Below are 27,510 nucleotides of genomic sequence, written 5' to 3'. Positions count from 1 at the left end.
TACCCACTTACTCTACATTCTTGGTCCAGTCTGGAGGGTTACTCATGGTCATAAATATGCAGTTCGTCAGAATAGTGCACATGATGAGCATGCTGAATAAAGTAGCTTAGAATCAAGGAATTTGATAAAAGACCACAGTGGGAACTTTTAATATTTGATAATGATACTTGTTAAAATGCTAACAACTTTGTCCTAGAAAATAAGTCTAAATGATTTTTATAACTTTTTTATCTCTTTGAACAAGGGAGTAATATATAAAGTAATTTATCCTAAAATGCTAACATTGCCCTTACACCAAATTATACCGAAATCAGTACACTAAAATCAGAGTTTTTTCTGGTACACAAGAACTAAAATCCACATTTGAATAAAATAGCAAAGTTTACATTTTAAAGCACCATTAACAGTAAACAATTTACAAAGGATATGAGTGTACTAAAATCTTAATTGATATTCTTCTTAGGGGACTGAAAGGAGACAGCATGTACAAAGCAGGTGTGGCATTGAAACGGAAGATTGCTTTCCCTTTGTTCAACACTATGAAAGTCTGTAGGAGAAATTGAAAACAACATGAAATTGAGAATCTGAAATTTCACCCTCACACATTTATATCAGCAATTTACCTCTGCCTGTGGTAGGCTCACATTAAAGAAGCACTGCCATCAGACTCAAGCAACGTGGTACCACTGACATTAATTGAACTCTTTAGATCACATTGGCCAATGAACTCCTTCTGTTTCTTCTTAGTAAATTAAGAAGTGAGCCATTTATGAGCATGGGTTGCCTAGAACTCCTCAAATACAATGTCTTCTCTTTTTCATATCCTTTTAACACCCAAATCAGTAAGACTAAGTTGTGGCCACTGGAATTAGTTAGAATATAATTTCCTTCTTTCACATCAGTGTATTTTAAGCAAACAAAATAGAAACTAGCTATCCCTGATTTTTGCCATAACGCCTTGAGAATTTTAATACTTGTTGGTTATTGTCATGGCTAATAGTTAGTGTTCCAAAATATGAGTCATTTCAAAAACATATTCTCATATATTTAAGGAATATTAGAGTTAGAAAATCCTATTACCCAGTTCAATTTTCTTGTTTTAGATGTAATATAAATAACAGCTAAAAGAAAAGATCACAAATTAAAGGACTTGCTTGCTACTACCCACAGTAATTTAAAAAATAATAATACAAGTGAGCCAAATATTCTTGAAATGTGTTATGTAATCATTACACAAGTGACATTCTCCACAGCTTTGGTATGTAGTTAAAAATTTTAAAACTCAAATAAATAAACAGCAACAACAACAAAACATTAACACAATCTAAGAAATTTGCTTAGAAATCAAGAAGACCAAATTTAAACGTTTTGTCTTATTCTCCTATAGTTGATAGGCAAATTACCTGTGTTATTTAGAAGACATTGACTTGGTCTTCTGTTGTTTAATCTGAATTTTATATAAGTTCATGAATGGGCTTCTGGTAATAAATATTTTTCACCAAACTGGGGACCTAAGTTCAAGTATCTTGCTTTTTAATTGTATGTGGCAGTGTTCTCAAGAAAGTGAACCAGAATCTATTATTTTCAGATGTCTTTTTATATTCCTAGTCACTTTCACTACACCGGTTATGACTAAATACAATTTAACATAAAATTCACTTTTACCTTAAAATTAGTTTTAAAATTAATATATAGTCTTTGAGTACAACCGCTGTTTTCTTAACTCTTGATACACTGTGCTTTTTAGAATTCATTCATTCATTATACTCTGCAATTGTGTAGTGAACAACTATGGCATATGAGGTGATGAAAGGCATTTGAACATAAATGAGACATGAGTCTTGCATTCAAGAAACTTCCTCGAAAAGTGATGCATACACAGTAACTCAAATACAAGGCAAGATGTGACAGATATAATACAGAGAAATACAAATGGAGGAGTGTGACAGTATGAAAGAGACATGGTCACACACAGGTGAGAATTATCAGGGAGACTTCCTGAACCAGACATCAGCTGAGCTAATGTGAAAATCATATTACTGTCTAGATTTGGCCAGATCAAGTTACCTTGTGCTTGACATGTTTACAAAAAACAATTCATTTGCTATTTTTAAATTTAAATTCCCAATGTTTATTCACTTCAAGAACTTCTCTAGGAATATCTGGGTTTACACACACACAGGAGTTAGTTATAGGCAGGAAAAATAGGTAAGCCTATGAAATGTGGGGGGTCAGTATAGGTCCCTTTAGTAAATTCCAAAATCCTACTATGAAATGCATAGATATCAAAGTCTGAATAAATTATTTTAATTTTGCTCATTTATTTAAGAGTTTGTTGAACATAAAATTAGACAAATATGGTCCCCAAAGAGCATATGTTTGGTTTGGACAGATGTGATTCTAAAAACCAGATCCACCATTTAACTTGAGAGCCAGCACTTAGTGCCTTCTAAAAAGCACAGTGTATCAAGATTTAAGATTTAACTTAAAGCTTTTAAGTTTCAGGCACATTGTAAATTCTTAGTCAATATTGGTAGCAGCTGCTTAAATTATAGGTAACATATAAAGCACAGTAGGACATTGTACCTGTCCTCTTAATACCCATAGCACAGGGTAATTAGTAATTTATTCTTTCTTAAAGACACAAAGTTTCACTTATAATAAAAGCACTGCATAACACTATTAAAAAGCACTTATATATTCATCACATAAAAAATGAAGCCCTAACTTCTATCATTAATTTATCAAGTGTTCTTTGTTTTAACGAAGCATTGATAATTACACTCAAATACAAATTAAAGTCTGGGCCAAAGTCAAATTAGGGGTCATTAAGATATATTTTTTATTCTTTCTTTCTTTTCTTTCTTTCTTTCTTTCTTTCTTTCTTTCTTTCTTTCTTTCTTTCTTTCTTTCCTTCTTTTAATACGAAATTTATTGTCAAATTGGTTTCCATACAACACCCAGTGCTCACCCCAACAGGTGCCTCCTCAATGCCATCACCCACTTTCCCCTCCTTCCCACCCCCCATCAACCCTCAGTTTATTGTCAGTTTTTAAGAGTGAAGATATATTTTTTAAATGTTTATTTTTAAGAGAGAGAAAGTATGTGAGCAGGGAGGGGCAGAGAGAGAGAGGGGGACACAGGATCTGAAGTGAGCTCTCTGTGCTACAGCAGAGATCCCGATGCAGGGCTCAAACTCATGAACCGTGAGATCATGACCTGAGCTGAAGTCGGATATTTAACCGACCGGGCCACCCAGGCGGTCATTAAGATTTGACCCCCAGGGGTCATTAAGATTTTTAATTCAAGCAATAATTATAATGTGGCAGAAATAAAATTTTTGTCTCTTAGTGTGAATAACTTGAAACATGGAGGAATCAATCCACAAAGTTGCAAGCAACTCTAAGTTTGCAAGCAAAAGTCAAAACTATTTTATCAAGAAATGTCTGAAAAGCTAGACACAAAAAAATGGATAATCTAAAGCTCCAAACCAAAAGAAAATAAAAAGACTTGGTTATCCCTTTAGATCTTTGTAACCACGTCAAGAATAGAGAGCCATGAAAAATAGATTGCTTTGTCTGACCTAGTTCAACTCAACTATACTGATGCAAATGTGGGTTAGACTTTTGATGTGGCTGGTGTTATATTATTTGAAAGGAATTGGGGCCAAGGCAAAGAGTTGGAGTCCCATCCTAAATGTTCTCTATTAAATTAGTCTATCACAGCCAACATCATTCCATTAGTTAATAGGCCTATAATCCTCCATTCAAATGCAAACATTTTCCCATACCTCCCAAATTACTTTAAGGCAGTATTAGTGTATGTCTATGCCTTGGGGATTATTCCGGAAAGATTCCTTTCCTCCTTAAGAGGTGGCTGGTTAAGTAACATCCAGACCCCCTTTGGAAATGGGAAATGTAGTAGGTATCCATTCTGAGCCAGAAATTTTTCAGGATGAAGTAATAAGTAAAATGAGAAAGTACTTTTTATTTTGCCTGTCTTATTTACTCATCATTATTTAATTTGCTTTTGTGAAGTTGTTACCATAGTGGTTGCTATACAACAGAAACTAGACTGTATTAAGAGATGTGGTATAATAGAATATCTCAGTAGGGGGACAAACCAAATTGAATTTTAAAAATCTACAACTTACTGGGGGGTAACATTTTGCACATTGCTTAATTTCCCCAAGCCCTTTGTCTCATCTAAAAATAGGGTATTACACACCTCACACCTGTCAGAATGGCTAACTTTAACAACTCAGGCAACAATAGATGCTGGCGAGGATACAGAGAAAGAGGATCTCTATTGCACTGCTGGTGGGAATGCAAACTGGTGCAGCCACTCTGGAAAACAGTATGGAGGTTCCTCAAAAAATTAAAAATAGAACTACCCTGTGACTCAGCATTGCACTACTAGGCCTTTATCCAAGGGATACAGGTATGCTGTTTCGAAGGGACACATGCACCCCAATGTTTATAGCAGCACTATCAACAATAGCCAAAGTACGGAAAGAGCCCAAATGTCCATCGATGGATGAATGGATAAAGAAGATGTGGTATATATATATATATATATATATATATATATATATATATATACATATATATACATATACATATATACATTCACTCATATGAGGACTTTAAGAGACAAAACAGATGAACATAAGGAAAGGGAAGCAAAAATAAGAAAAACAGGGAGGGAGACAAAACATGAGACTCTTAAAAATGGAGAACAAACAGGTTTGCTGGAGGGGTTGTGGGAAGGGGGATGGGCTAAATGGGGAAGGGACTTAAGGAATCTACTCCTGAAATCATTGTTGTACCATATGCTAACTAATTTTGATGAAAATTATATAAATAAATAAATAAATAAATAAATAAATAAATAAATTTAAAAATAATAAAATAAAATAAAAATAGGATATTACCCAAAAAAAAAAGAAAAAAAAAAGAGGGGTGGGGTAAGTGCACCTGGGTGGCTCAGTTAGTTAAGCCTCTGACCTGATTTCAGCCCAAGTCATGATCTCACAGTTCATGAGATCAATCCCCACATCAGCACAGAGCCTACTTGAGATTCTCCCTCTCCCTCTCTCTCTGCCCCTCCACAGCTCACACTCTCTCTCCCTCACTCTCTCTCTAAGTAAATAAATAAACTTAAAAAATAAATAAAAACAGGGTATTTCTTCCTATCTCACCAGGTTATGATAAATATGTATGCTAATTTATATAAAAAGTCTAGTGCCTGACACAGCAATCCTTAATCCATATTAGCATTCTTCCTTGCTGTGTCAGAATACTGATTGATTAATTAGAATGCTATATAGTATTTCAAGGGCTTCTCAGGTATTCTGGTTTTTAATGCTGTGCTGCCAGCCTGTTGTGATGTGAAGCAAGTGTTAGGGACTGCTGTTCATAGTAACTACCACTGAGGCAGATGGGTTTCTACTATCAAAATGTAACCTCATCATATTTTATATTTCTCAGGTTATTTCAAATATGTTCTCTATTTCACTTTATTTGCTAGATGTCTTATCAGGAAATATTCCCTTTCATTTATATCTTAAACTATTTTTTAAAATGGGCTTTATTTTGTCTTTCTTGACCTTTCAAAGTCTACAGGTGCTATACGGCAAAGCAATGTTGGAGAGTTACAGAACTGCCGATCTAATCCTTTAGAGTTTCCTCTTAGTCAACTTTAACTTCAACCTGGTTGTGTCCACTACTGTGTCAGGAAAGCTGTACTTCTCACTTTCTCAACAGAATAACCTTTACAGCAGGTGTTTCAAACTCTCTCCCATTTCCCTAAAGTGAAAACACCTTCTCAGTTCCGTTACTCTCAACATTTGACTTTCAGAGGACAATTTCCATTCCTGTGGTGTGGAAAATACTGACATCATGTAACACGCATTTCCTCTGATGTGCCTGCATTTACTTCAATGTATCAGGACTCTTAAATCCAACCTCTATTTGCCCCTCAAATCTCAGTAAGATTTCTCTCCATCTTTTTTTTTTAAGTTCATTTGGTTATTTAGAGAGAGAGAGAGAGAGAGAGAGAGCGAGAGAGAACCCACATGCAAGCAAGGGAGGGGCAGGGAGAGAGGGAGAGAGAGAATCCCAAGTAGACTCCGTGTTGTCAGCACAGAGCCTGATGCGGGGCTTGAACTCATGAACTGTGAGATCAGGACCAGAGGTGAAATCAAGAGTTGGACACTTAATGGACTGAGCCACCCAGGCGCCCCTTCTCTCCACTTTTCTAATGCACATACAATCTGGCCTTAGCTTGTACCTTGTCTATTAACATCTGCAACTAGCTACATGATTCCAACCTTCTGTATTTTTCTCTCTGAGGATTATTATTATTATTATTTTTTACTTTCAAGGTGCTATTTCTATCCTATATTTTAAAAGTTTTCAATTTATTTGGAGCCTCAATAAATTCTGCCTTTCTGGAAGAAAATTTTTCAGATTTTTCAGCATGAATGTACTGCTATCCACTTCCTCTTTTTATTTGCTCTCCACCACCTTCTTGCTTTCCTTCCCACCCCTGAACACAAACTGCTTGCAAAAAGCTTACCAGCTTATCCTCTTTGTTCATTCCAATCGCCTTTCTTTATCCTCAACTTTCTGAGTAATTTTGTGAGATACTCCCTCCCCTTCTTTTTTTTTAAATTTTATTAATTTTTTTAATGTTTATTTATTTTCGAAGGAGCCAGAGACAGAGTGTGAGTGGGGGAGGGGCAGAGAGAGAGGGAGACACAGAATCCGAAGGAGGCTGCAGGCTCTGAGCTGTCAGCACAGAGCCCGACGCAGGACTCGAACCCACAAACCATGAGATCATGATGTGAGCTGAAGTCGGACTCTTAACTGACTGAGTTACCCAGGCGCCCCACTCCCCTTCTTTTTTTGAACAGTAGAAACATTTTCTGATTCATGTCCCACTTATCTATCTCAGACCCGTTTTTCAACACCCTAAATGAAGCAGAAGTCTAAACTCCCATTATTAGTTGAATGATCTTACATATCCCCATAAATTCAGCTGGCACCTGCATGCGAATGCATTCTGGACATACCCCAAGGTCTTAGTTCTCAACTGACAATAATTCCGTTCCTACAGGTATGCATCTATGTCATGTCCCAAAAGGCAGAACATTGTACTGAATATTTTAAAAGATTAAGGATATCAAAATAATGTGTCAGTGACAGAACCAGTTTGGATGAAAAATTAAAAGTACAAATTCTGAATATCCCACATACATATGTAACTGAACATTTTTGTCATTATCTGGTTTTTCACTAAATTCCACTTACTCTCAACTTAAAATATCTCTCTGTACAGGGATGTCTGGGTGGCTCAGTCAGTCAAGTGTCTGACTTTGGCTCAAGTCATGATCTCGCAGTTCATGAGTTCGAGCCCCACATCAGGTTCTGTGCTGACAGCTCAGAGCAAGGAGCCTGCTTCTGATTCTGCATCTCCCTCTCTCTCTGCCCCTCCCTGGCTCAGGCTCTGTCTCTGTCTCTCTGTCTCTCTCTCAAAAATAAATAAACATTTAAAAAACTTTTAAGTATCTCTCTGTACAAAAGAAGGCAACAGAGTAGTGCAGAGACTGCACTACTGAGGTCCCAATAAACTCACCTTTTTGTCTGCATAGTAGGGGTCGAGGTCCTCCAGGGGCTCTGACACCATGCCTGGTGGGATGTCCCCGTAGATGAAGGGCAGCTGTTTGCCAGCTTCCAGGTCACTGCTTGGCCTTGGGCCTTCTTCATCATCATCTTTCTTTTCTTCTTTGGGTTCCTTTGTTTTTCCTTCAGCAATACGTTGTTCAATGAGGGCAAGAGACTGTCTTGTGAAGTAGACAAAACTCTGAGGTCCTGGGGGAGGCAACGTTGCCATCTTTTCATCCTGTATATTTTATTTCCCCTTCAGCTCCTTACATAAGAGGCCTAAGTGGAAACAAAGAAAGAGATAGGTGTTTGCTAGCAAGATATGGCACATTACAAAAAATAAAAAATGGATTTTTGGTTTCAACTACAAGAAGTAATGTGTTCACAGAATTATTATGTTGAATTAACATTTATTAAGTGATTACTATGTGCAAGACTTATTTTCTATGCTATCTAACCATCTTTATTTAAAAATTTGATCTTAGACAATAAATTTCATATTAAAAAATAAAGGTTTATAGATTATAACTTTAAAAAATAAATTCTAACATGTAAAAATAAATTTGATTTTAATACTTCCCAGCTTCTAAAAAAAAAAAGTGACAATTTAATGGGAAAAAAAACTACTTTTCATCTGTATTTAGTTTTAGTGCTATTGAATCAACCTTCCCTATTTAAAATTCTTTATGACAGTGCTTCTTTATTTTTTTATAGTTTATTTTACTTATTTTGAGCGACAGAAAGAGAGCAGGGGAGGGCAGAGAGGGAGGGAGAGAGAGAATACCAAGCAGACTCCACACCATCAGCATGGAGCCAGACATGGGGCTTGAACTCATGAACCATGAGATCATGACCTGAGCCAAAATCAAGAGGCAGACTCTCAACCAGCTGAGCCATCCAGGCATCCCACAACAGTGCTTCTGAGAGTACGACTCTCCAGATTCTCCTCTTGCCTCTCTGATCACCTGATTCTCTTCTGCCTTAATCTCATAACATACTCACAACCTCTGCTTCTCTGTCATAGGGAAACTCATTTCTGTGAAATGATGTGGTGGAAACATTGTTTTATTCTATTTTGCATATTTATATTTTCTCACAATTACATACCCACTTACAAATCAGAAAAAATATTTTTTTTTTCATTTTGAATTAAAAACAATTTGGAGAAATGTTTTAGGAAGAAGAAAGAAAAGAGATTCAGAAAATATTTGTGACAGAATCAATTTAAAAAGCAAACAAAACAAAACAAAACAAAAAACACCCATGAGATGCATTCAAACTATGACTTCCCTAAATAACTTATATGTGTATACAAAACATTACAACACCTACAGAAAAGAAAAATACAAAATAAAAAAGTCAAGTTTCTATATATTATTACTTTGAAATGTTCTAAATAAAAAAGCATAAAAATAACAGTTCTTATTTTGAAAATAACAAACTCATTATTCCAGTGAGTCAGGGTAATTTTGTAACTTATCCATTAAAAAAAAATGAGTCTCTTCTTTTTTTTCTTTCTTCTTCTTCTTCTTCTTCTTCTTCTTCTTCTTCTTCTTCTTGCATTAGGTTTGCCTGAGAATTGGGACACACCAACTTCTAATATATCGGCCCATTGTGAACAGCTTGAGAAGCTGTATATAGTAAGGAATATCACCAAAGCCAGAGGGAGGGCGACATAAGAGAAGCCATGATCTGTTCTTTTATTTTCCAATGCTAAATATAAAAATCTAGCACATCACAGTAGTGAGAACACAGATAATATAGATCCAGAAAAGAAGTGGGAGAAGCTAAAATTATTCTTTTCCAGGACTCTATTTCCATATCAAACAAAATGAACTTCAATTATGTGTAGAACACAGTCGATGACTTTTCCTCTCAGTTATTTGGGCACAGTATAAGAAAATCCTTACCAGAAGTCTATGTATTTTAAAAGAGACTTTGGTAGCCTGTTAGAAACTGGCACCAACATCAATCTGAGAAATAAGGCAGTGAGTGCAGTTTCCACTTGGGTTTAGGAGATTCTTCAACACTTTTGTAAATCATAAAGGTGAGGAGAAGATTACCTTCAGCGTACACATACCTGTCTCTTGGAGAAAAGATGTCTGGAGAACTGACATTTTTGTACTCCCTACATTCAACTGGAAATGTCACCTCTTTCAGGAATTATCTGACAGTAAGTAAGTAGATGTCATGAACTGAGATGTCCAATCCCCAGTTCTACTCTCCCTATTTCTTTTTCCCTTCTTTCTCTTCCCCTCACGCTCTATTCATGCACACCCTCAACATACATATTCTGATTCACTAAACTATATACAGACAGCAGGGCTGGTGGGTGATTCATGTCACTGGTACCATGCATAGGAGGTATTTTCCTGGACAGGATAAAGTGAAGAAAGACACTAAGCATCTGTTACAGCCAGATCAGATTCCATCATCATCCTCTAGTTTGGAGGGTATAGAGGAAGTCACTGCCTCCCATCTGGATGATGGCAATAAATAATGTGTACAAACTTTTAGAGGAGAATTTTGCAATATCCATCAAAGGCCTTAAATATGTTAATTCATTTTTATTGCCAAATAATCTCCCTTCTAAGATTTATCCAAAAGCAATAGTCTCAGATGTCCCATCTGTGAAGATGTTTACTGCAATGTTTGCATAATATTGAAAAATTATAATAAATCTAAAAGCCTAACAGTCAGGGTTTCAGTAAATAAAAAATGAAAATATAATGAAAAATTGAGTAGTATTTAAAGAATTAGAATTTTTAGGGGCTCTGGGCTGGGTCAGTCAGTTAAGCAACTGACTCTTGATCTCAGCTCAGGTCTTGATCTCAGGGTCATGAGTTCAAGCGCCATATTGGGCCTTGCATTGGGCATAACGCCTACTTTAAAAAAAAAAAAAGACTGCTTTTAAAGACTATTTAATAAATTATAAAATCTTATAATGGACAATTAATGTATGTGTTACACATACACATACATGTATATTCATCTCAATTTTTTAAATGTATATAAGGTCTGAAATTAAAGGCACAATATATTTAATGAAGGTTATTCACAGCTGAGGGATCATGGGTTACTTTTATTACTTTTTTTATACCTTTCTTTATTTTCCAAAAAATTTTTAAAATGTTTATTCATTTCTGAGAGAGAGAGAGTGTGAGCAGGGGAGGGGAGAGAGAGAGGAGGACAGGGGATCTGAAGTGGGCTCTGTGCTAACAACAGAGAGGCCAATGCAGGGCTAGAATTCACAAACCATAAAATGATGACTGGAGCTGAAGTCGGATGCCTAACCAACTGAGCCATCCAGGCACTCTTCTTTATTTTTCAAAGTTTTAAATCTGTTTTTAATGTTTATTTATTTTTGAGAGAGAGAGAGAGAGAGAGAGAGAGACAGAGCATGAGTGGGGGAGGGGCAGAGAGAGAGGGAGACGCAGAATCAGAAGCAGGCTCCAGGCTCTGAGCTGCCAGCACAGAGCCCGCCATGGGGCTTGAACCCATGAACCATGAGATCATGACCTGAGCCGAAGTTGGACACTTAGGCGCCCCTATTTTTCAAATTTTTATAATGAAGATATCATGCATTTATTATCCAAAAAAAGTACTTTGAAAAGATGCACTTAAATTTATTTGACTTGAACTTAATACATTTAATAAAATCAATCAATATTTATTCTATGTTTAATTTAAATTTTTGAGAAATAATATTACCATATTTCCACTTACTAATATTAGTATGATTTATTTGACTTGAACTTAATACATTTAATAAAATCAATCAATATTTATTCTTTTTGTGTTTAATTTAAAATTTTGAGAAATAATATTACCATATTTCCACTTACTAATATTAGTATGACTGCATCTTCTTTTCAATATTGCACATTGGCCTCATGTTAGATGATACTTATACAACTACTGAAAACAAAAAGTAAAGGTAGTACCCTCGTATCTAGGATTTCTTACAGTTGAAATAGATGTAAAAGTATTTATTCTGTACTCTCTTCCTATTACCTATTTTCTATGCATGTATGCATGTACTATCTATGTATCTATCATCTGTTTTTTTCCTCATACATTTTCCCAGTCAAAGCACTGTCAGCTTCCAGTTCATGACAATGGTTATCCCATGTTTTATCATCCCCTAGTTTCCAAATTCCCATTGCAATGAAAACAAAGATGGACAAGAGGACAAAGTTTCATATCATTGAAAACCAGAGAAGACACTGAAGAGTTTTTGCAAATCCGAAGAAGAGAGAAAGACAAGTTTCCCCTGGTGAGAAGATTAAACCAGAAGCCACAGCCTACACTCATCTGAGAATGTCAGAAGAGAGAAAGAAACATTTCTGTCCAGCAGAGAAGTCACAGAGTTGGCCCACAATTAAATAAGTCAGAAAACAAGTTGACTAAGGATTATTCTACCCAACAATGTTGCAAGTCATATTTCCCTGCTTCCTCCTCTATATTCAAGTGTGAAGCAGTGGGATTTATCTCCAGGCTAAATTTAACCCCAGACTAAACCAATAAAAAAAAAATCTCTGAATTAATTGAGATAAGACCACCTATGGTGTTCATTTCCATTTTTACTAGAAGCAGGGCAGGTTAATTTACTACCTTTTTCTCATGTGTTTTGAATTTCGATTTCTATTTCCTTTTTTTTTTTGAGAGAGAGAGAGAGACAGAGAGCAGGGGAGAGGGGCAGAGGGAGAGAGAGAGAATCCCAAGCAGGCTCCATACCCAGCACGGAATCCTATGCAGGGCTTGATCCCATGACCTTGGGATCATGACCTGAGCCAATATCAAGAGTTAGACACTAACTGACCAAGCCACCCAGGTGCCCCTCTTTCTATTTTTTTTTAAGTTTTTATTTACTTATTTTTAGAGAGAGAAAGAAAGAGAGCATGAGTGCACATAGAAGGGAAGGGCCAGACAGAAAGAGAGAGAGAGAGAGAGAGGGTCCTAAGCGGGCTCTATACTACCAGTGCAGAGCCTGATCTCTCATAAACTGTGAGATCATAATGCGGGCCAAAATCAATTTGGATGTGTAACCAACTGAGCCACCCAGACTCCTCCCATATTTCTAATTTAAATGTGTTACATTTTCACTGAATAATTCCTCAAATTATTTTGGTAAGTAATTGGGTATAAATTATAAAGCAGCATATCAAAAGCTGCTGTCTGTAAATGCAATATGATTTGATATGTCATAAGAAAAAGTTCTGTGGCTAAATTTGGAAAATGCTGGAGTAGGAAAAAATTTCTCTGCCCCTGGACAATTAGGGACTTTACACATTTAAGAGTTTGACAGAATTGATATGTAGCAGACCCTGAATCTGCTAGATCACAAAACTCTTCTGTTGTTGCTGTTTTATTTTGATAATGCCAGAAATGATAAATTATGAAATATTTCAAGCACACAGAAAAGTGTAGAAAGTATTAGATTTAACAAACTTTAACAGTTTTCCATATTTGCTTTGGACTTTTAACTTTTTGTTTTTTGAAGAAATAAGAATATTCGGTTAGGGTTGAAGCCCCCATCACTATTCTCAATTCAATTATCTTCACTTCCCCACCTATTTCCCCAGGGAAACCTAAAGTCTGTACAGAACCCTTTGCATTTCACACATTAATCTCTCCTATGTTCTTCAGAAGACACTCTGGAAACACTGGTTTGAAGAACAAAGTGGAACAATTGTTTGATGCTAAAATGATAAAACTGAACCTATTTACATAATATTAATTACCCTTGTGCCCTGTGGCTTTGCTAAATTCTCTTACTGGACTTGGTATTTTGGTAGATTATTTAGGATTTTCTATGAAGGTGGACTCTTCTTGCCTTTTCCTTGCCCATATCCTAAAATGTAGCAAACCAGATACATACACAAAGCCTACAGGCATTCCTCCCCATCAAGGCAGGATTTGTTTGGGAAACAGACCCACATAAGGCAGAAGCAACCCTGAATAATAGCAACATAGTCTTTCATTCAAAATTATTAACAGATAATTAAGGATGAATTGGTAATCAAAGATGACCAAAAACATAAAACTGAAGGATTGGAATGAACAGACCAAACTCCTAACTCTAGAAGAAAGAAAAAAATTGTCATAGAGTAATATGAAGGGGTTAAAATTAGTATTCTCAGAGAGATTTTAGAAGATAATCTCTTACTGAAAAGAATAGGCTATCAAAAAAAAAAGGGGGGGAATCAAAAAGAATAAAAATTCTCGAAGGCATGACCATCAAAATAAAATTTTTGATGTAATATTTGCTGAAAAGAAATAGAAGTCAGAATTTTAGTTACCTTTCAAAGGTACGTTACCAGGATGGGGCACAAGTGAGAATTCTCAGGTATGGAGATGCTCTATACTTGGTCTGTGTGATGGTCACACAAGTACATATATACGAAAAAAATTCATAGAATTCTATACTTTAGATTGCCTAATACAGTAGAGTAAAAGAGCAAAGGAAAACTCACAATAAAATTCACAAGATGTGCAATAATTTCGGGAGTCCCAGCATCAGTCTCAAAAGAGGGAGCAGCAAATGGAAGAGAGAAAATAATAAAAGAATTGAAGAAGAAACTTAATCGTGAGTCATCAGGCTGAAAAGTATGAAAGAAGTTCAGTTAAAAAGATAATTCTAGTGAAAATTTAGAACTCCAATAATAAAGACAAGTTTTGAAACAAAACTATACATTAGACCCATAATCTATATATTAGGGTAAACTGGAGACAATTGGAAATTTATTTTGTTAATATCTCTCTTTCAAAGGCATAACGTGTCACATTGCAAACTCCCACAGGGTAAGGAATGTGTCTTCTACTTTCTCTGTTAGATGAATAGGGAATACTTTTTCAGGTACCATACATGGCTGGCTTGCTGAATGTATGATTTTCAGTAATATCAAATTTCACTGAATCTGACACCAATTCTTCCATAATTAGGTTTAGAAATTGGCATTACATTATACTAACACCAAGAATCCATAGTATGGAATTAACAAATCTATTCCCTATTATTTTCTTAAACATTATGTCTTAAAAGCTCTTTTCACTTATGTTAGGTAATAGTAAGAAGGCAGTTAAGTGCTATTTGTCCCTATTGTTGCCAAAAAAATGTGTATGTCAAAACAAAGGTATGGTCCGTTGTGGTTCTCAACCAGAGTGTATAAAAGAATCATCTGTATAACTTAAAAACAATACAGCCACCAGGGCTTACCCAAGTAATACCAAAATAAATTTTTGGGAAGAGGTCCTAAGCTTGTCTACTTTTAAAGATTATAATGATTATTGTAAATTATAAAGATTATTGATGTGAACCCCCTTTAAGAACCATTTTAAAGCAACAAATGCATTAAATTGAAAACATCTGGTGAATACACATAACTTAGTGACCAGGTTTTACTACTTAGTAAGAGAAAACAAATTCAATTAAAGATGCCCAAAATTTTTTGGATTTTGTTTTATTTGAAGAGTAGGAATGTAAAATATCAAAGTTTAAAAACTCCATTTTAAAATTGAAAGGGTAAACATAAAATCCATTCAAGAAAAGCACCACTTATTTTGAACTCTGAATGGATTTTATGTGTTTCATGTGTTTCTTTGAGTTAAAGAAAGAAAATCTGGATTGAGAAGACACAAGGGAGAATGAGAAGTGATGTTGAATGATGGAAGGAAGATGGTAAACCAAACAGGAAAAGAGAGCAGAAGAGGAGAGAAAGAGGTGCAAGGTTAACAAAAATACCCTCTCTCCCTTAGAATACTTCCAGCTGTAAAATTCAAGACAATGAAAAAGTAAAGCAAGTTGTTCGCCATGTAAATTTTAGTTCTAATTCTCAATTTTAAATATCAGTCACGTTGCTCACATCACTTTATCTCGATGAGGCCCGGAAACCACATTCTTGTATCCTTTGTTCTCTCCATTTTCATTTGACGCATGCAATACTCCTGGCTGCGGTGCCCTAGCCTCACTCATCCTTCAATCTGGTCAGCAAGAAGAAGGAAAACCTACTCCTATTGTAAAATAACCAAGAGTTACATCTATTTTTCCAAGTATTTGTTTTAAAAAGCTGATCTCTTACGGTGACTATAGTCAATAATACTGTACTGAATATTTGAAAGTTGATGAGAGAGTAAATCTTAAGTCTTCATCAAAAGGAAAAGGAAAGAAATGTATAACTATGTATGATATCAGATGGTAACTACTTATTGCAAAGATCATTTCACAAGGTCTACAAATATCAAATCATTATGTTATACAACTGAAAGTAACATAATGTAATATGTCAATTATACCTCAATTTTTTTTAAAAAAAGCTGATCTCTGATCTTCTAACTTTCAGGAATGACAACATTGCAAAAAAAAAAAAACCACAAAGATACTAAAAGATATTAAGAACTAAAGAACTTTATGAATACTATTTAAGAGTGTATACACTTCAAAAAAAACAATTTTTCTTTTTATGTGAGTTTCTAGTTTCTCTTTAAATTTGAGTTTCTGTAAGACATTGGAAATACAGCTCAAATTCCAAAATGTAAAATAGGGGGTGCCTGGGTGGCTCAGCTGATTCAGCATCCAACTCTTGGTAGCTCAGGTTATGATCTCATGGTTCGTGGGATCCAGTCCTGCACTGGGCTCCACACTGGGTGTGGGACCTGCTTGAGATTCTCTCTCTCCCTCTCTGTCCCTCCCTCATGTGCGTGCTTTCTCTCTCTGTGTGTCTCTCTCTCTCTCAAAATAAATAAACAAACTTAAAAAATGTAAAATAGATAAAACCCTTCAGGGATAGTTAATGTATACCATGAAGAACACTTGTATTCAATAACTCACAGATAAGTGAGTTATTAGCTCACTATAAGCTCACAGATAAGCTCACTATATAGCTCACAGATAAGTAATCATCTTGACCTTGTTCTACCTTTTATAGCTATTGACTCTGTCCAGATGAGTTACCTTCTTTGAGCTTCAGTTTCCTACTTTGAAAAATGTTAATAATCACTGCCCCAAAGACTGGTTAAGATTGGGATGGTATGTAGAGAGTTTTGCACATAGTTATCATGAAAAAATGGTGCAGTTAATAGTATTAACTTGTCCTTCCATTTGAATTCCTTGCTTAGGTAAATCTCATTATGCACCTGTAATTAAGAGCTATTAATTTCATCAATTTTGAGGATATTTCAGTTTATAGGAATTACTAGCCTTTTAAACATGAAACATGTTTCACACATACGTATAATAGAAGCAGACTTTTGGTTTACATTAGTGATGCAAGTGCAAGTTCTGGAGCTAGAAAGCCTGGAGTTTGGATCCTGTGTTTGCCATTTACTACCTATGTATGTGACCTTCAATATCCAAGATATGCACCCCTTCTGAGACTGAAATCATTGAAGCAAGTAGACTACAACCAGTTACTTTAAAAAAGATGATATTAGACACTGCAAGCAATCCTAGGATAAATATTGATTGCTCAGAGGTTTAGATTGCTACTGAATTTCCTTTATTTAAGGAAATTCCCATTAATTTATCTTTGTTGCCTTGAACTTTATATGGAGAGTTGGAAAATACGGTTTTTTAATTAGACAAAGTTATGTGGCTCAAGAGCTATAGTTAAGATTTTTTTTTCTTTTTTGAATTTAAGGTATTTCTGAACAAGCTTAAAAGAAAATGAATTCTTCCACTTGGCTCACCTTCTGGGAAGCATTTAAATATCATTAATGGAGTCTGTGAACAGAGTACAAGAATGATCCCTTCCTTCAAGTAAGAAATGTCACAGGCAGTCTTTATAGAGTTTTAGGGACTCTGGATGCTTGGTATGGCTGCTAATAGACTACTGTTCTGAAAACTGTTTTCCTGGAGTCAAATATCAGAAGCAGCCTCCAGGAAGTTGCTTTCGGGGATTCCTTTAGTCCTCTGGGTCCTGTTTCATAGGAATACCTCCTGGTTCCTTTCACATAGGAATAACCCCTGAGAGTGAGATTAGGGCGGATTCCCGAACATGCTTGAGGTCCAAATTGGGAATCTCCCAGAAATCACTTACATGAACCCCGAAACCAATGTTTACCTAAATGACTGAAAGGAGAAAATGTGGGCTCTGCCCATTATCTTACACTGGCAAAGGTCCCAGTGGCCTCTATTGCTTTCTTGGCCCCATGGCAGCTACCTAATACTGGAATGCTAAATTGTACTTCCCAATTGATTTATTAATGTCAAAGTGTCAACTCTGTTGTGGTTCAGATAGGATATGTGTGTATTATGTCCATATAATTTTGTAATATGAATTATGTTTTGGTGATGATTATTATTATCAGCATACTTTGTCTTACATATGAAATCTACATTTAAAAAATGGAATTATTCTCTTAAAATATTTCCCATAGAATTCTTTTAGCAGTAAACTTTTTGACAACTTTCAGTATTTCTTGTAGAAAGCAATTCGAATTTCTTGTTTAATTTCTTGATTAGAGAGATTCAGATAGGATTAAGATAGGACATTTCCATATATCAAGGAGGAGAAAAATTACACATTCATGACTCTGTAATAACTTCAGATTCTGTTTTATATTCTGTCATTCAGTCTTTTACCTGCAGATAACTTTGATTCTATGTATATAAAATTAAAATTGGTCCAATACACCATTTTGAAGGTCTGCCAAAATCTGAATCAAATTAGGTCAGATCTAAATTATTTAAGACAGTAGACCCAAAATAAAATTAAGTAAAATAGAATGTTTTATTGATGCTCACTGTTGCCAAGTGAAAAACTGCTTTGAAAATGTCACTTCTGTGGAAATAGTGATATTTTCCCACAGGTAGAATTTTAGCTGGAGTACCATTAATTTTTAAAGCATTCTCAAGGCACCACAGAATCTATACATGAGCATTTTCTTTTTTTTTTTTTTTAATTTTTTTTGTTTATTTATTTTTGACAGAGACAGAGACAGAATGCGAGTGGGTTAGGGGCAGAGAGAGAGGGAGACACAGAAGCAGAAGCAGGCTCAAGGCTCTGAGCTGTCAGCACAGAGCCTGACGCGGGGCTCGAACTCACCAGCTGTGAGATCATGACCTGAGCCGAAGTCGGACACTCAGCTGACTGAGCCACCCAGGCGCCCCTACATGAGCATTTTCAAAAGCATTGTAAAATAAATCATAGCCAACATCAGCAGTGATAACTCATGATGATATGTTCCCATGATAGGATATGAGAATGGTACTTTCCTCTTTCTCCCCAAAACTCATAATTTTGATCTAACGATGAAAAAAAAATCAGAAAAACCCCAACTAAGGGTCATCCTACAAAATACCTCATCAGTATTGGTCATGACATTATCAAGGTCATCAAAAACAGGGGAAGTCTGAGAAACTGCCATAGCGTCACGATGCCAAAGGAGATAATGATGGTTAAATGTAATGTGGTATCCTGGATGGAATCTTGGAGGAGGAAAAAAGGCAGTGGGGAAAAACTATGGAAATATGAATCAAGTAAGGACATTAGTTAATAATAATAATGTACCATTATGGTCTCATTACTTGTGACAAATGTAGCATAGGAACGTAAAGTGTTAACAGGGGAACTGAGTACGGACTCCATGAGAACTCTCCATACTGTCTGCATCAGTCTTCCATAAGTCTGAAACTATTTCAAGACAAAGAGCGTATATAAAAAAAAAAAAGAAACCAAAGATGTAGAATTACACTAACATTATGTAAAGTTAACAATGTTCCATCAAATTTGAGTTGATCAAGTAAATATATTGCCATACATAGGGATCTATACCTAAGTGATAACAGGCCTAATTAAAATGGACTATAATTAATATACAAAAATAACATTTTACACAGTACAAAATAACATCACTTTGATCAATAAGAGATCCATGAGAAATGCTAATCAACCTTTATGCTTGGAAGGATAATTTTCTGGAAATGTGCTCTCCTGGGTAAGGAATGAGCTTACAACTTATAAACACAGAAATAGACTGGAGTCACAATGTCTGAGTCCTAATTGTACTTGAGAGTCATTATGACTAAGTAGGCCAAAAAGTATATCTGCTAGGGATTCTGTGTGTATTTCCTTTTAGAATAGTGGCAATTTAACTTACTCAGTGGTGTTAAGCACACTAAATATTTTTTAAGTTAAGACTTAATTATATGTTGATCTTAACAATTCTGTTAAGACACAAAAGACTCCCTTTTGCTTTCTGTGTTACTTTAGAAACTGTGGGGTGACACTGAGATGAAAGAAACCGATTCGACTTAGAAATTCTCCTTCTACTGTCATGTGAATACTGATACCATGATCAAAACAAGGCAGTGGACAACTCCACGCTGGCTGTCACGGGGTTCACTTAGCCATTTCTTATAACCACAAAGGTCTCTTTGGCCACAATGGCATTTTAAAATCTTCTCCTATTTGTTCATAATCTTTCCATCCATAATATCTGAAATCCCATGATAAAAAAGAAAGACATCATCAGGAGAGATGGAAGAAGTAGTGTTTACTTCCAGTATGAAATGTTATGATATATGCTCTCTTCCACTGGAACTGAAAAAACTTCCAGATGAGTCTTCCCAGCCTCAGTGCATGAGAAGAATATCAAGACCATATAAAAAGGAAGACAAAGCTGAAACATCCGAAGACAAGCAGAAGTGCCCTTTAGTCATCCAGTAGCTCTGCTATTAGATAAGAAAACCAAAGCTGCTAGAAGACTGAATCTGGAGAATATGGGAAAAAGATAATAATTAAACCAGGTCTGAGTCCAGTCTTATCTGCTCCTTGAATATTAATTAAAAAATCTCTGAATAGTTTTTCATTTCACTGATAGTTGAACACTTGAAAGCATCACTGGAGGAAATCAGAGACAGATACACCTTGACTGTAAGAAATACACTTAAAAATCTGGTTCCATCCTTGGTAGGATGAACATAGCACTGATGTTGCAAACCAAGATTTTTTTGTCAAGAATAAATGCTACATCACATCAGATACCAAGACAATAGGCATAAACTGGGACTGTTCTGGGCAAGCTTAGATAAATGCCCATCTTATTTTGAGAAGTTCTAGGAGAACTTAGCAAATAGGACCTAAGACCCTGCTCTGCTTTGTAATAGTTCTTTTTATGGGAGCACAGGAAACAATTGTCTTGATCAGAATTCTTTATCAGGGTAAGCCACAGCTACTGTGTGCTTCTCTGAAAAGATTTTATGGCTGCACAGCAGCAATAAAATAAGCATAAACGGAACTAAAATCCTAAATTCTTGGTATTTAATTGTACTGACATCACTACTGTTTGGAAATCCTATACCTTGATTAAATGGCATCCTAGTGAGCTGCAGAGCTTGGGACCTCCAATAACTGAAGATTCCCAACTTCAGGCTGAAGGCTGAAAGCACCATGGGTCATATCCAAATACTGCTTGGAATTGCATTTAATCTGCAATAAAAGATCTGTGAAACTCCTTGACTGATTTTTAAATTTGCTGTCTTGAAATTTATGTATTATTTTGTACAAAATAAATACATAATTTTAATTCTAATTTTGGCAAACCCTCCAATACTTCATGATTATCAGTTTATTACTTTAGAAAATTGTATAAATTTTCAAACTGCTGATTGTTCTACCTCTAATATTTTACCTTACCCTTGTCCAGTCTAGGTGCAGTAAAACCAATTATTATAATCCATTATACTTAGGGATTTAGGTAATGGCCATATTATTTGCTTTGTTATCTGAAACTTTAAAATTAACGAAATTTTTACATTTAGGTAGGTAGAATGGAATTAAGAGAGCCTTTGTGAATCTACATATAATCCTTTATTTCTTCAGTATATCTCCATTTGCTTTTAACTTTATATAGTTTCTTACAATGTCATCAGAAGTAAGTAGTCAAATATAATACAACCTTATCAAATAATTTTCTATCTTCATGATGGATTTATCCAGTCCATTTCACTAGAAAGCTAGTTTGAACCAGGGTAATTCTCTCCAACTCCCAAGCCCTGCTAACTCATAGTTATTCCTCATCAGTATTAAGGAGCTGTCCCTGAAAGTGAGGTGCCCTTAACGGTATCACCATTTAACTGCAGTCCATAAGTAGAGAGTTGTACTTAACTGTTAGAATTAGATGTCTCTGGAACCTCTAAAATTATGAAATCCTCGAGAGCAGTGTAACCTTAGCTTATAACTGTGCTTGGAAAAAAGTAGACCTGCCACTTGATTTTCTGACAATATGGTAATGTATTCTGATGATGATATATTATATATATTATATTATATTATCAGAGTAATATTATTCTGATATTATTAGAGTAATCAGATTATTCTAATAATAATAATAATAATATTATCAGAATAATATCCTTACAATCCAGAATACTAAAGGGAGTAAAAATATCCTTCTAGAGTGAGGGAGTTCTGTGTTTTTATCCCAGTGCTGGTTGCACGATTTGTTTAATTTGGAGAATTCATTGGGGTATACATTTAGGATATATGCATTTTTATATAAGTATATTGTACTTCATGAAAAGTTTAAAAAGATGAACGTGAAATGAAAAAAAAACATTTTTCAAAAAATGCAAACTGAGAGAATTCATCACTATAGTAAATACACATTAAAGGAATTTATTAGGCAGAAGGAAAAGATCCTAAGAACAGAAAAATGGAAACACAGAAAGAAATGAACATCAGAATGGGTGTGTCTGAGTATATAAAACAATTTACTAGACAAAGTGAACAATGACTACACAAAGCATTAATGATATCTTACAGATTTTAATACTGTGTCAAATAAAATGCATAAATGAATTCCAGCTTGTATATTTTCTTAAATTCATCAGTTTGTATACATGAACTAGATTTCCTTTCATCTTAACTGATTTTCAATTATTTCAGTCTATAACATTTGAGTGGTTTTATTACTAATTGTTCTCAGATTTAAAAAAAAAAGTAGATGGAATTTTTCCCTTTGTGTAGAAAATAGTATCCTTGAAGATTTCAGAGTATACTGTTGTAAAATATTTCTATTTTTCAAAGTAGTCTTATTTTGAAAGACCCTTCACTAACTTAAAATTAGAGAATAAATCTTAAATGACCAACCATAAATTGAATTATTTGCAATATTATTATGTGTATTAAAATTTATTTTTAAATGCTGTCATACTAACTGCTAGCAGAATTAATGGAATACATTTGGGAATTTTTCTTTATTGAACTACAAAAGACTAAAGCAAGAACATAAATATTATCAGTTTCCAATTGTTCAAATTACTAAATAAAAATGAAAGTAATCCTAATTTTAAGATTGCCCAATTCAACTCCACTTTGCTGCAAACCAGATATGCCCATGGCTACTCTAACACTACTTAATAGGAGGCAAATTATAGTTAATATATTATAGTTAACATATCTTACTTTTGTAAATCTTACCAGAATAGATAACCATGTGAACACATTGCTGAGGCTCCTACCTGGCTTAAACTTCATTACGTCCTCAATGAACTCACTTATCACCAGCACAAAATAACATGGTCATGAACAACTTTGTAGGTGTACTTTTATAGAGCTGTTTACGAATTACTGGGAAACTGTTCCCTGGGAGCTTAACTGCTGGTTCCTAGGGTAATCTATATTTAAATGGGCTAAGCAGTGGCAAGTTCCTCTCCAGAATGGCTTTACTTTTTTACTCTCCCACTGGAGTGCATGAAGGTTCTGTCCCTCTACCTCCTCACCAATATTTGACATTATTCATTTACACATTTACAATATTCTCTTCCCAAGTCGAATCTGTCTTAATATTTTTCTAACTTTTACCAGACTAAGAAGTGGAAAACCACCCTTTCTTTGTTGAGTTAGTATTCCTGTGGTCTAAAATGATGCCGGGGTGCCTGGGTGGCTCAGTCGGTTAAGCGTCCGACTTCGCTCAGGTCATGATCTCGCAGTCCGTGAGTTGGAGCCACGCATCGGGCTCTGTGCTGACAGCTCAGAGCCTGGAGCCTGTTTCAGATTCTGTGTCTCCCTCTCTCTCTCTCACCCTCCCCTGTTCATGCTCTGTCTCTCTCTGTCTCAAAAATAAATAAAACGTTAAAAAAAATAAAAAATAATAAAATGATGTTAAGCACTCTTTGTCTGCCTACTAGAGCTCTGGGCTTCTTTTATGTAAATTCGTTGTTCTTATCCTTTTTCCAATATTTCTGTTGTGATTGTTGTCTTTTATTGGTTGATTAGTAGGTATTCCTTGGATATACCAGATTTTAATACCTCAGTGTCAGAATTGCAAATACCTTCTATTATGTCATTAACTTTCTTAGCGGTATCTTTTCTTCATTGAACAGGTACCTTTAATTTCCCTTACTGTAATGCTCTGAAAATATTGCCTAATGTAGCCTCCTTCACCTCTCCTCCCATAAAGGTTTTTTACAATATGTCTTAGTACATATTGAGACAAGTCCTCTCCTTTTCTACAAAAAGCCAACTGAAACTTATAGAATAATTTGTAAAGAATTTATATATTTATAATATTATCTTCCCATCCAAAAGTATAGAATGACTTTCTAATAAAGTGGATAATCTTTTTTTTTTTTAAATTGTGTTGTTTGTTGTTTTTTTTTTAATTCTTTTTAACATTTATTTATTTTTGAGACAGAGAGAGACAGACAGACAGAGAGAGACAGAGCATGAGTCAGGGAGGGGCAGAGAGAGAGCCAGACACAGAATCTGAAGCAGGCTCCAGGCTCTGAGCCATCAGCCCAGAGCCTGACACGGGGCTCGAACTCACGGACCGCGAGATCATGACCTGAGCTGAAGTCGGACGCTTGACCGACTGAGCCACCCAGGTGCCCCAGTGGATAATCTTTTATATCCCTTTTTAGAATTTACATTTTTCCTACGTAAGGATTTGTGTATTCCTAGTTACATTAATCTACACACTTCATAGTTTTATGTTTCTATTATAAATGACATCCTATTTTTTTTAAGTAGGCTTCATGCCCAGCATGGAGTCCAACATGGGGCTTGAACTCACAACCCTGAGATCAAGACCTGAGCTGAGATCAAGAGTTGATGCTTAATTGACTGAGCCACGCAGACACCCCAATGATATCCTATTTTTTAAAAGCATATACATTCTAGTTGGTAACTGCTGCTAATGTGACTTTGCATCTAGTGATCTTTAATTTTCATTTCTCATAGTTTTTCAATTTTGTATTCTCAATAGATGATCATACTTTCTAGAAGTAATAACAATTTTTTTTTTTGCCTTTTCTTTTTCGTTTCTTGGAACACCAGTAAAGAGTATGAGTAACCACTTTGTGTCAGATACTGGGTAAGATCTGGTAATTAAATGACAAAAAAATGACAAAATGCCATGTCCTCAATTTTAACTGCTTCTTTTTAATATAATCTATTTTTACTGTTACTTTTTACACTCTTCTTATCTCTTCATAATGCACTATTTCATAGTTAACTTATAAAATAAGGGAATTCTCTATAGAATTACAATTTCACAGAGTTAGAAAAGCACCACAAATTACCTATTATCTAGGTGGGGAGGTGCTATCCATTGCCACTAGATGGCATTTATACTCAAATGTAAGATGATACTATTTGAAAATTATACTACTTGAAGTAAAAATGCCTTCTTTTGCTTCAAGCATATACAGTACATTGATTCTAAACATTCAGTCTTTCTTTGTCTGATTGTACATACATGACCAATCTTACATAATCAGATACTAATTTGCTTTGTTTTTTAATCCAAAAGCACATTATAGATTTGTGTATGCATATGTGTACACACACACACACACACACACACACTTTTCCTATCCAACATCCAATCTGCCTTCCTTCTTATCTAGGTGAATGAAGATTTCCCACTGTGAGTAGCAGTGTTGGGACTGAAGCCCAGCCTCTTACTGTGGAAATCTAAGGCAAACTACCCTTCCTTTCCACTCCTGCTTATGGGGTGAGGCCACATCTCCCAAGCTGATCCAAATGGATTCACTTGCCTTTTACTCTGACCCTGGAATGAGTGAAGCCAAGGTGAAGGAGGGGCTGGTTGGAATTCCTTTGTGCTGGAGCCTTTGTGCAGGTATGGTGGCATCTAGTTGTGGCAGAATGGTGCAGCAGTCCTTGTCACATGGGCCTGCCAAACAGCTCTAGTCCTCCTGTTGGTCTGCTCATTTCCCCATCCAGCTCACCCAGCTTCTCAAAGCCTTCCAATGACTCTGTGAGGGCCAAGTACCTTACAATAAATATCTCTTTGGCCTGAGACAGCCAATGTCTGTTCCTCTTGCTCTCAGCCAATATTCTTGTCTAATATGGGGAAATTACGTTTGACTCACTGCATAGAAACTAGGTTATGACAAAAACAAGCTAATTTTAGACAGGGAAGCTTTGCTAAGTGATTAAAGCATTTATTCTGAATTAGCTGAAAAATAATTATCTGAGATCAGAAGTAGTGATTTGAATGAAAAATAATGTAGCATGCAAATGTGAAATCCATTTCATATGCTTGCTTAGTTTATAAAAGATATGATTATTTTGCTTATAATCTCTATTAAAAGTGTTTCTGCAAAATCAGTAGTCCCAAACTTGTATTATTCAATCTAAATTCAAACTTTAACACTCACTTGAAATATAATTCTCTTTTATCTCTACCACTATTATTCTCAATGTTTGAAAGTGGAATCATAGTCATGTACATACAACAAACTCAAGACTATTCTCTAACCTGACAGGATCATAATTCTTCAGTGAGCAGTACAAGGATTGTGAACTGGCTAGAATAAAACAAAACAACTTTGATATTTTAAAATCTTCAAAATTAAAATTTCTCTTAAAATTACATTTTAAAATCATGTCATTATAAAATATTTGAACCTTTTCATCCTTAGGAAAGTCATGGACATATAGCAATATTATTATGAGAAAAAGAAATACTACTAATAATATAATTAAAATAACAATGTTAAGAATGCTATATTATATGATCCTGGCCTAAATTAGTAGTTCCCAATAGGGCAATTCTTCGCTACACCTTCCCTCAGGTTGGATTGCCAGACTTAGCAAATAAAAAAATCACAACATTCAGTTAAAATTTGAATTATTTCTAGTTGCCTGTGCACATTTTGGGATAAATAAAAAAAATGCATGCAACACACCTATTCCAAAAATGTATTTATTGTTTATCTGAAATAAATGATCAGTATCTAAGTTATATATATCTTTCCTGAATATTTCCTTGATGATTTGGCTTTCATTAATAGTTACCTGTTTTGCAGAATTTGCTTACAAAATTCCTTGCAATTAAAGTCTATGTTCTATTTACATTGTAACCTATCTTTCATAGTAATCACATCAACTTAGCTCATTCTTTGAACATTCAGTAATGAGAAAAAATGTTCAACATTAGCTTTATGAGCTGGGATACTGAACACATACTGACATAAAGTCAACAATTCTAAGACATGCTATTTTTATGTGCTTCAAAAAGCATGTGTGCTTTATGTCAGTAAAGTTAACAACTCTGTAAGACATGCTATATTTTGACGCCCATAATACTATCTTTCATGACATAACTTGCTTTTGTATTCTTTTTTTTTTAATTTTAGAGAGAAAGAGTGCAAACAAGGGAGAGGGACAGAGAGAGAGGGAGAATCTGAAGCAGGCTGCACACTCAGCGTTGAGTCTGTTGTGGGGCTCAATCCCATGACCTTGGTATCATGACCTGAGCTGAAATGAAGAGTTGGACACTCAACCAACTGAGCTACCCATGCACCCCAATGCTTTTGTATTCTTGATGATCGGGTTGTATCTCTCAGACTATAACTTTTTTAAAATGGTGTCCA

General features: G+C 35.2%; 1 protein-coding gene and 1 long non-coding RNA gene across 2 annotated transcripts in view; one reads left to right on the top strand and one right to left on the bottom strand.

Moving 5' to 3' along the window:
• Positions 1 to 27,510, bottom strand: part of SCN9A (sodium voltage-gated channel alpha subunit 9) — a 167,030-nt gene that overhangs the window by 95,223 nt on the left and 44,297 nt on the right. Inside the window, exons 2-4 of the mRNA XM_058715068.1 lie at positions 7,639 to 7,946; positions 429 to 547; positions 12 to 101 (exon numbers count right to left, since the gene is read on the bottom strand). Coding sequence (XP_058571051.1) covers positions 12 to 101; positions 429 to 547; positions 7,639 to 7,896 — 467 coding nt within the window. The 5' untranslated portion in view covers positions 7,897 to 7,946. The remainder of the gene's footprint in view (positions 1 to 11; positions 102 to 428; positions 548 to 7,638; positions 7,947 to 27,510) is intronic.
• On the top strand, positions 11,599 to 21,122 carry LOC131503607 (uncharacterized). Its single transcript, XR_009257479.1, has 2 exons — positions 11,599 to 11,943; positions 17,306 to 21,122. It is a non-coding gene; the product is annotated as an uncharacterized LOC131503607 (long non-coding RNA).

This window comes from Neofelis nebulosa, chromosome 2 (assembly GCF_028018385.1).
Source record: "Neofelis nebulosa isolate mNeoNeb1 chromosome 2, mNeoNeb1.pri, whole genome shotgun sequence".
NCBI classification, from domain to species: Eukaryota; Metazoa; Chordata; class Mammalia; order Carnivora; family Felidae; genus Neofelis; species Neofelis nebulosa.
The sequence above is the reverse complement of the archived record's forward strand: the minus strand, read 5'-3'. Positions and strand labels throughout refer to the sequence as shown.